The sequence below is a fragment of the Gastrolobium bilobum genome, unplaced genomic scaffold (genome assembly GCF_033153095.1).
Source record: "Gastrolobium bilobum isolate Gb01-03AN ecotype WA unplaced genomic scaffold, APGP_CSIRO_Gbil_v1 utg42547, whole genome shotgun sequence".
Classification (NCBI taxonomy): Eukaryota; Viridiplantae; Streptophyta; class Magnoliopsida; order Fabales; family Fabaceae; genus Gastrolobium; species Gastrolobium bilobum.
In genome coordinates, this window is record NW_026895205.1 from 100,567 (window position 1) to 111,121 (window position 10,555).

At 30.3% G+C, this 10,555-nt stretch overlaps 1 protein-coding gene across 1 annotated transcript; it reads left to right on the top strand.

Annotated features, from left to right (window-relative positions):
* The first annotated feature begins 5,128 nt into the window (after positions 1–5,128).
* On the top strand, positions 5,129–9,475 carry LOC133299672 (alpha-soluble NSF attachment protein 2-like). Its single transcript, XM_061499161.1, has 9 exons — positions 5,129–5,466; positions 5,951–6,000; positions 6,101–6,173; positions 6,480–6,559; positions 6,914–7,065; positions 7,322–7,481; positions 7,561–7,608; positions 7,796–7,876; positions 9,164–9,475. The coding sequence occupies exons 1-9, from the start codon at positions 5,319–5,321 to the stop codon at positions 9,242–9,244; spliced, it is 873 nt and encodes a 290-aa protein (XP_061355145.1). The 5' UTR covers positions 5,129–5,318; the 3' UTR covers positions 9,245–9,475.
* Positions 9,476–10,555: the final 1,080 nt, after the last annotated feature.

Below are 10,555 nucleotides of genomic sequence, written 5' to 3' on the forward strand. Positions count from 1 at the left end.
TATTTAAATAATTATTGCATGCATTAATGTCTTGTTTATTGGGGTCAAAGTTATATATAGATATGAGCTGTTGGGAAAAATAATAATATAAATTTGATTCTGATGATGGCAACAGCCCAACACACTCGTTTGTAGGCTTGTAGCCCAACTTTGCAATTGTAGTCTTCGCTTGTTGACAACTTAATTGACATTGGGCTGATATTGGCTGGTTCCTTGTTTATAGCTTGGAGTCATCTGATTAATTAGATAAAGTTATTTTTAGTGAACTCAAAATGATGTTATTTTAAGGTTATAAGATTAAAAAATTATAATTATAAAAATTAATATAACCGTGCAATCTGTTATAATTACAAAAACACATTGACTTCTGTCCCAAAACGACGTCATTTTGAGCTCATTGGAGATAATTTATATCTATTGAGCGGAGAAATTCTCTACCCACCATTAATTAAATGATGTAATATTATTAAACACGCAAGGACAAATTCAGAGAAGTTCATAAAATTTAATTACTTTTTTATCATTGGGGGAATTTATAAAAAAAAAAAATAGACTTGTAAAATTTCATTAACATGGTATGGAACTGAATGCTAAGAAGCAACAAGTACGGGAAAAATAGTGTCATATACTGTTATTTTAAAATTAATACCTACAAGTATAATTTCTTAATTAAATGTTTACATATTTAATACATGTTTAGATTATATTTTTAATTTTCACAAAACTTATAATTAAAATATTTTAAATTTTCACCTCGATGTCGGCTCTTCACCACCTGGGGCTATAGTATGTTTCAAGGGTTAGGCTGTTCGCCCATTAAAGCGGTACGGCCAAAAAGGGGAAGGACTCTTCCCTCTGGGGGTAGAAAAATCATGATCGGGCTATTGGAAAAAGTATTTCTCTAACCTGAGATAAAGTTATTTTCAATAACCTCAAAACGGCATCACTTTAGGGATTAGAAAAAAAATGCATGATATTTTAAAATTTTATTATCTCTGTGTACAATGAATTTTATTAAAATACCATGTATTTTATTTTCTAAGGCCCAAAATAACGTTATTTTGGAGTTACAAGAGATAAATTTATCTTCTGGTACAAGAAAAACATGTAAAAGTATAATTAAAATATTATTTAAATTTAATTGTTTTGCATATTAAATAACTTTTAAGCCAAAAATTTAATAACTTTTACTCTTTATTTTAGTCTTTTTTGAATATTTTGTTAATGATGAATTTATATTATATTTATTATTTTTTATAAAATTAAAATTTAATAATTATTAATTTAATTAATTATTTCTCAAAATAGTATAATTACTATAAGGTATTTTTAGTTTTATGTAAAATAGGTTAAATTGTTATCAAAAAAAAAAAAAGGTTAAATTGATGACTTGTCCGTAATAGTTTCACTCAAACTTTAATGGGACGTTTGGTAGAGGAAAAAAAAAAATTATCCGAGAATCTCAATTTTCAGAAATATGATGAAAACATTCAGTTTATGATAATATCCGAAATTAAAAATTTAGAAAAATTTAGTTTTCCGGGAATCCTGAAAAAATACCGGCTACCAAACGCCCCCTAAGGGTAAATGATTTCTCCGATCAATGGAGATAAGTTATCTCCGGCGAGTCCCAAATGATATCGTTTTGGGGCAGAAATCAAAGTATTTTTGTAATTCTAATATATTGTAGGTTATATTACTCTTTATCATTATAATTTTTTAATCTTATAATCCCGATAACTTTATCTCTGATGACTGGAGAAATATTTTTTCCTTTAAATAAATAATATACCATTATTTATTTATCAACAACTAGCCACATTCAATTTCTCTTGTATTTAAAGACATTGTTCAAGTTCAAACCAACCTGAAATAACTTTTCAATATATGCGGATAACACTAATTATATTATATATATATATATGAAAAAAATATTTCTCCAACCACTTAAAATAAGCTTACCTCAAGCTATCCTTTTTAATTATGTACTAGGGTAGTACAGAGTTATAATGTTAAAGTTACTTTTTTTGTCTCTCTCTACGTCAGCAGACAAGTTTTAAAAAATGACTGAGAAGAGAAAAAAAAATAACTTTAACGTTAAAATTATGTACTATCCGTAGTACATGATTATGAGGAGGGATATTCTCACTACCAACTTACTACCTATCTAATCACCATTAGATTAACATTTTCTCTCTCTTCAAAAACTTTTAAACGTTCTGTCTCTTTGATCCAATGGTGATGTGATGGGTAGTAAGTTAGTAATGAAGCTTTTTAGTAGTTAGAATATCCACACTTCATAATTATAAGCAATAGCTTGAGATAAGCGTATCTCAAGTGGGTGGAGAAATATTAATCCATATATATATATATGGAAAAACATTTCTCAAGCAGCTTGAGATAAGTTTATCTCCGGCTCTTCCAAAACTACGTCGTTTTATTTATTTATTTCCTTATATTAATTGATTTACCTTTGAATGGTTATGGTTCCCTTTTTCTCTCTTCCTTTATCACCATTGATCCTGTACGGATATGATTTAGTAGTCGGAGATAAGATTATCTCAAGCAGCTTGAGAAATGATAAGCCATATATATATATATATATATATATATATATATATATATATATATATATATATGGAAAAAATATTTCTATAGCCACTTTAAATAAGGTTATCTATAGCTACTCCAAAACTACGTCGTTTTGATTAATGAAGGGTGTTTATGTAATTTTAGGTGAATTAATAAAGGGTATTTCAGTAAAATGTATATGATAAAAAAATAAATAAAATTACAAAAACACCTTTCATTAATTCACCTAAAATTACATAAACACCCTTCGTTAATCAAAACGACGTAGTTTTTGGGCTAGCTGTAGATAATCTTATCTAAAGTGACAGTAGAAATATTTACCCCTATATATAAGGGTTATTCTTACAATATAAAAGTTTTACAACCTTGTTATAAAAAAAAAAAAAAAGTTTTACAACCTCTTTCAACATATTTTTTCACCTTTAATTTCCATCAATCCAATAGTTATAATTTATTGGAAATTATAATTAATTAATAGATATGACTCAATAAATCATAACCATTAGATTGACGAAAATCAACGGTGAAAAAATATGTTATAAAACTTTTTGGTTGTAAACTCCTCATATATATGAGTTTTATACTTCTCATGTTATATGAGATGAACCTTCGTATGCCTTAGAGACAAAAGTCGTGTGAGACTCATATGTTAGAAAAAGTAATATGTAGGATCTATGTCAGCACGGAAATTGAAGGATACGTAAGAAAATTTCTGTTCTTATGTTATATGAGAAATATAAAACTCTATATATATATATATATGAGAAATGTCATACTTACTACCTTTTTTACTTACTACAAAATATTAACAGTTGATCTTCTTCAATCTAACGGTTATAACTTATTGGGTCAAACTTAATAAATTATAACCGTTAGATTGACTTAAATCAACGGTTAAGATTTGGTACTAAGAAAATAATATAATAAGTATAACATTTCTCATCATAACCATACATTTGTCGTTGTTGTACGTAAAGCGGCTGCAAAAATGATTTTACCTATATATATATGGGAAAAAAGTTTCTGATGTTACTTTAGACAACTTTGTCTAATGTTCATCGAAACGACGTTGTTTTGAAGTTAAAAAATTAAAAAAATTAGAATGATAAAGACTATTATAACCCTGAAATAAATTAAAATTACAAAAACACCATGATTTCCGTCCCAAAACGACGTTGTTTCGATGAACATTAGATAAAATTATCTAAAATAACTTTAGAAAAAACAAACCCTATATATATATATATATATATATATATATATATATATATATATATATATATATATATATATATGGGGCGGTTAATAAGTGTATCCAATAAATTATAATCGATAGATTAGCGAAAATAAACGGTGATTAATTTAGTAGTAAGAGTTATAAAACTTTTCAGTAATAAATATAACCTCTTCTATATATATATAGTGGCAGAACACGTCTGCGCAAATGTCCGCAAGTGCGAACATGAAATTTTCGATTTTAGTTTTTTTTTTAGGTCCTTATTTATCTCTTGGCTCAATATTTATATTAGGAATAAATACTTTTTTAAGTCCCTAACAAAAAACATGATCCCCCACTTTAGTCCCTTATAAAAAAAATTAGCCTCGAGTTTCCTGAGAAATTCAAAGTAGATCAATTTAGTTAAAATCGTGGTCCCTCACAAATTCAAAAAAGATTCACATTAGTCCATCAAAAAGATTAAAATGGATCCACTTTGAATTTCACAGTGACAAGGTGACTAATTTTTTTTATAATGGACGAAACTTGGGATCGAATTTTTTGTTAGGGACAAAAAATGATATTTATTCTTATATTAGTTAGCAACGTACAGAGATGATTAAAACAACGTAGCAACACAAATTGATTAGAGAGAAAACTTATTCTTCCTCCCCTGTCACGTACTCATTCTTATGTTTTCTTCATCATTTGTTTCCTTTTTCATTTTTATAAAAAGAGAAGATTGATTGCAGGTCTGACATTCTCAACTAAGTTAATCTCTAGAGATGTGATTTTGCTTGCCTTATGTATAGATAATGTTGACTTTTTTATTCACCACTATAAAATAGAATTATGATATATGGATGTACTGGAGTATATTCTCATATTTATTTTGGAGGATTGATAAGATTTAGGGGGAAAAATGATTGGTCAAACTATTGTCTGCAGCTTGTTGTGAAAAGCAACTAGATTATGAGCGGGTTCAAATATTAATTTAAATTTTCTTTACAAAAAAAATTTTGGGGCACCTGTCACTAAATGTGCGGACATAAAGAAATTTTCCTGGGTCCGCCAATATATATATATATATATATATATATATATATATATTAAGTAAACTTATGCTTCGTTGTGTCGAAAGGTTCTTTTAATTTTATTTTTATTTTTTTTTCTATAATCCCATGGTATCTTCATGAATGATAAACTTATGCTTCGTTGTGTCGAAAGTTTCTTTTAATTAATTAATTTACTTTTTTCTATAATCCCATGGTACCTTCATGAATGATAATCGATAAACGACTATAATGGAGTTAGTAATAGTCGATTTACTTGGGAAAAATAGAAGACGAAAATAAACAATCCACACAAGACGTACCTTTAACGCATCGTCGTTTTCACGCAATACTCTTCACCTTCGAAGATGATGCGTTGGCAATTGTTGGTGAACGATTCATTGGTGAAAGAAATGTAGTTAGTGAAGTGAGGTGGTAGCAGTAAGAAGTAGGAACCAATGGCCGATCATATAGCGAGGGGACAAGAGCTTGCGAAGAAAGCGGAGAACAAGCTCCGATGTTGTTGTGCCTTGTTCGGTTCTAACTATGAAGACGCTGCTGAATTATTCCACAAATCTGCAAATTCCTTCAAACTCGGAAAATCATGTCTGTTTCATCTCACACTCCTTCACTTAAATGAATTTTATTTTTTTATTTTTTTTATATTTTGCTTCATGCATCATCATCATCATCCTCACGGTGTTTTGTAGCTGCGCGAATGTTGAGGTTTTGCAAATCCCAAACTATCAGTTTTGAATATTGAACTTCTGGGCATTCGTTTTTTGCTGAGCAAGAGTGAAAAGTTTCCACCTTTTTTCTGTTTTACTACCTTTGATTGTGTGGGTCTGAGCGTCACCGTCTTGTTTGATTGCTTGAAATTTTGGGTTTTTGAAGTCCCAAGTTTTCAATTTTAGTATTTGAAGTTTTGGGCACTTTTTTTATTAAAAAAAAAAAAAAACTTTAAACCAAGAGCAAAAAAACTTCAAACATTCTCTGTTTTGTTACTTTGAAGTATCACGGGAATTTGTAGTGTGTAAGGTCATTTGTTTGATGCTGTGATTAATGATATCTGTCTCGCACTTTTGTTCAGGGGACAAAGCAGGGTCAGTCTTCATCAAATCGTCCAAGTGTCATATGAAGGTTCATTACAATTGTCACTGTGATTTTTGGGACTTTAGAAGCGAATTTTGTGCTGTTGGGTTTATATATGATATCCCTTTTGCAATGATATGTAGTACAGATAGATAACAAGCATGATGCAGCAAATGCTTATGTAGATGCCGCTCGTTGCTACAAGAAAACATCCACAAAAGGTTTTCTTCAACTTCTTCCCCCTCCCCCTCTTTTTTGATTGTGATGCTACATATTTGACTTTATGTTGTTGACAAATACATCTCATAAAGATTTGAATCTAAAAGGATTCTCTTGCTGCTCTTTAGATCTCCATTGTTATATTGAGTGAGCTTACGCTAAGATTTAATGAAAAAGCATAATAACCCTTCTATTCTACCTACTTCTCTCTTCTTTGTTGCTTTGTTTCCATTTGTATTCCCGGGGCAGTGCATATACATTCCAGTAGCTTAACTAACTTCTTGTCGCTTCTCTTTTTATGTTTTAAGGAGCAATTTCGTGCTTAGATCAAGCGGTGACTATCTTCACAGAGATTGGTAGACACATCTTGGCTGCTAAGTACTGCAAGGTACTTTTTGTTTTTATGGATACACACACACACACACACATATCAAGGGTGCGATGTAAGCACTTGGGTAGGGGAAGGGTAAAGGTAGCCAAGTGAATGATGGAACCTCCAACATCAACATAACACCCAAGTCCTAAAGACTAGGGCAAGCTTGTTGGCATGTGCCTTAGTTATTCTATTACCCCAATTTTCTGACAACTTTTTCATATACATGTATTGTTATGTCAGTATTCTTCTTGCAGTGTTAGTGCATGCTGTTAATTGTTTTATTGTTTGAGGTTCTGATAAGGAGATTAAATCCTTCAAAAATAATGAAAGTTTGCTGAGGAGTTAAATTTGTCTTTCTGTTTTTAGGAAATCGGTGAGTTATATGAACTCAATCAAGACATAGAGCATGCTAAATCATATTTTGAGAGGGCTGCTGAACTTTTTGAGCTTGAGAATGCAACAACCTCTGTGATCCAGTGCAAACAAAAAGTTGCACAATTTTCTGCTCAACTTCAACAGTAAGTGTTGATCTTCCTGCTCCCTTTAATGCAACTTTTCAATAGTATGCTGGGAATTATCTATATTTAAATTCCTTTTGCTTGCATATGTCTTGGAATTCTATGTAACTACTATCCTTAGAATGATAAAAGGTATCAACTAATTGATTGGGATATACATGCCATCTAAACTTCATTTGCAGAAACTGATTAAGGATGAAGTAGCTTATAAAGCATAAAAACATGGAGTATAATTGATCTCCTTGATATTTACCAGATATAAGAAGGCAATTAAGATTTATGAAGATATTGCCCAGCAATCGCTGAACAATAACTTATTGAAATATGGAGTTAGAGGACATCTTCTTAATTCTGGCCTATGCCAGCTTTGTCAAGGGGATATTGTTGCAATTACCAAAACCTTGGAGAACTATCAGGTTCTTTTTAGTGTTCCTTCTTGATATTGGAGTGTCACTTTAACTCTTACTTTTAAAATATTTTCCATTGATCATGTAGGACTTGGATCCAACATTCTCCAGAACTCGTGAATACAAATTTTTGGCTGTAAGTGGTGTTATCCAACAGTTTTGGCTCTGCAATTATGTTTGTTTGTTTAGAATAACTCATTGTGCCCCCTTGAAACCCAAAAGAAAAATGGTCATATACTATTAGTTTGGCTTGCTACTTTGCTCTTATTCTTTTCTTGATCACTGTTTACTTGTATTGATTGAATTTTATTATCAAATTTCAGGATTTGGCTGCATCAATTGATGAGGAAGATGTTGCAAATTTTACTAGAGTAGTCAAGGAGTTTGATAGCATAACCCCACTGGTATATCTCTGTGTGTCCCAAGACCTAAGTATTAGTAAAATATCATCATATGACAATCTCTTTAATGTTTATCTAATTCTTTTAATGCTTGTAGTAATTTATTAAAAACGAAAACTGGTATTTTAGTATTTCTCCTTTTTTGTTAACTGTTAGAAAGTAAGATTAATTGTTTACATTGTTGATATGTGAATTGATTAATTTGTAGAAGCTACGATGATAGATCTCTTTATTTTGCTGTGTTTGATGAAGATATCACTAAGTATCTGTTTAGTATGTCTTATTTTTAGCTCCTTTTTTCCTTAAAAGCAGAAGCTCAGCTAAACATGTTTTCATAGCTCTTATTGTAAAAGGGCTTTTTTTTATAATGAAGAAAAAAGCTAAAAGCTCCTAAGAGGATATTTTTAAAAAAAATGTATGCCAGCTTTTTGGAGTCCTCATATTTATTTTATTGTTTTACCCTTATTTTAAGCTTGTATTTATAAATTTTATCTTTTACCCTAATAGTCTATCATAATAACAAATTATTGTATCTTCCATCCTTCAAAATCATCATAGCAGCTTTACATGATCTCAAACAGCTTTTAACTTTATTTTTTAAGCTCTTTTTTTCAACTTTAGCTTAGAAGTAGCTTTTAACTTTAAAAAAAAGGGTGCCAAACTGGCTCTTAATTCTATTTTTGTTGACCGTCGACCTAGATAAAGATTTGGATTGACTGCTTTTCAGAAATCATATCCTAAAGATGACCTTTTTTAATGCCTTTTCTGAATACAACCTTATTTTAGAATCCCAAGTTCTTGCACTCTTCTACATGGATCCCAATTCAAAATTGATATTTTGTATGCCTTCTTATTTGCCATTGTAAAGTATAGTGCATATTACTATCAGCATTCTTATCTGCAAATCTTCTTGGAACTATTTGATGTGTAAAATAGTTATATTTTTGTTTATGTTCTTGGTATCTTGGAGATTTGAGAATTAGCATTGTAGTATCAAGATGCATTTTCTGCTCCTTAACTGATACTGCCATTTGTAAGAAGAATGCCATTTGCACACCTCCTTGGTCATGATCATGTCTTGTGTGACTTTTAGAGTGTCAATTGGGTCCATGCTATGTAAAGTTTCTGCAGTACATGACCCATTTCCATGTCAAATCTGTTTCTATCAGTCTATATGTCAAATTAAGAGTTAGCCACAAATATGCTTCAAAGATTTATTGCCATCCTCATAATTCCTATCAAATTCTACTTGTTTCTTAATTTGCATGTGACCAAGCTGTTTTAATGTAGGATTCTTGGAAGTCCACCCTTCTATCGAGAGTAAAGGATGATTTGAAAGAAAAGGAGATGGAAGAGGATGATTTGACATGAATCAATCACAATTGAATTTTCTGCCAATGAAGTTACTTCCAACTTTGTAAATGCCAGAGGTAAGATTTTATTTTTTTCCCCATCTTTTGATGGTTTTTCTTATTATTATTTGAAGCAGAAGTGTATGTGCCCAAAAATTGACAATATGTTTCCTCCAAAACTTTATGCTGAGTTGTAGAAAGGAAAGGACAATATCGAACCCATGACATTAACGGCACCATATATTATACAACGGTTATAGTTGTATGAATTACTGTCGCATTGGCTGTTATGTTTTTACGTTATGCGTTGGTGCACACACACATATACATATCTAACGGCTCTAATTTTTTAGTAACGTGAGCTATTGGATACAAGTGGATCAAGGCTTAAGATTGAGAGTAAGACTTCTAATTCTTACACTAGTGTAAGAATATCCTGCCTATATAGGAAAAATTATGTATCATTTTAAAAGATATAAAGTTGTGTCATTTTAAGTGAGAGAAAGAGATAGATAAAGGAAGAGAGAGAGAGTGGACAAAAAAATATAAAGGTATGGTTCCATTTCTTTGTGAGAGTGAAATGATATAAGTTGTGTCATTTAAAAGGACAAACACTTTTCTCATATATATATATATATATATATATATATATATATATATATATCATTTTTCCAGCCGCTTGACGTCCAGTAATAACAAGTGTATGGCTATGATTTCTCATATTTAATGTTATCACCTATATATATGGTAAATAATTGACCATTGACATCAAGCGGTTGGAGAAATATAAACCCCTATATATATAAACCCATATATGAGAAAAATATTTCTCAAACTGCTTAAGATATATTTATCTCTGATCAGCCCAAAATTACGTCGTTTTGTTTATCTATTTCTTTATATTAATTGATTCACCTTTGAATGGTTATGATTCTCTATTTCTCTCTTTCTTTATCACCATTGATCCATCTTTGTACGGTTATGATTTAGTGGCCGGAGATAAAGTTATCCCAAGCAACTTGAGAAATGATAAGTCCATATATATATATATATATATATATATATATATATATATATATATATATATATATATATGAGTTTACATTTCTGCAACTGCTGTACGTGCAGTAATCAAATACTTGCTATATATATACTTGAAAGCATTAAATCCGGAGAATCATAACCATACAAAGGATGAAAGCATTAAATATGGGGAATCATAAACATACATCTGTCGTTGTTGTACATAAAACGGCTGCAGAAATGATTTTACATATATATATAATATATATATATGAGTTTACATTTTTCTAGTCGCTTGACGTCCAGC

What these genes read in the sequence shown, in the direction of transcription:
- LOC133299672 (XM_061499161.1), top strand. Translation starts at nt 5,319, where the DNA reads ATGGCCGATCATATAGCGAGGGGACAAGAGCTTGCGAAGAAAGCGGAG. An exon ending in CGTCCAAGTGTCATATGAAG is followed by an intron (nt 6,001 to 6,100) that starts GTTCATTACAAT and finishes TATGTAGTACAG; the next exon opens with ATAGATAACAAGCATGATGC. An exon ending in TTTTCTGCTCAACTTCAACA is followed by an intron (nt 7,066 to 7,321) that starts GTAAGTGTTGAT and finishes GATATTTACCAG; the next exon opens with ATATAAGAAGGCAATTAAGA.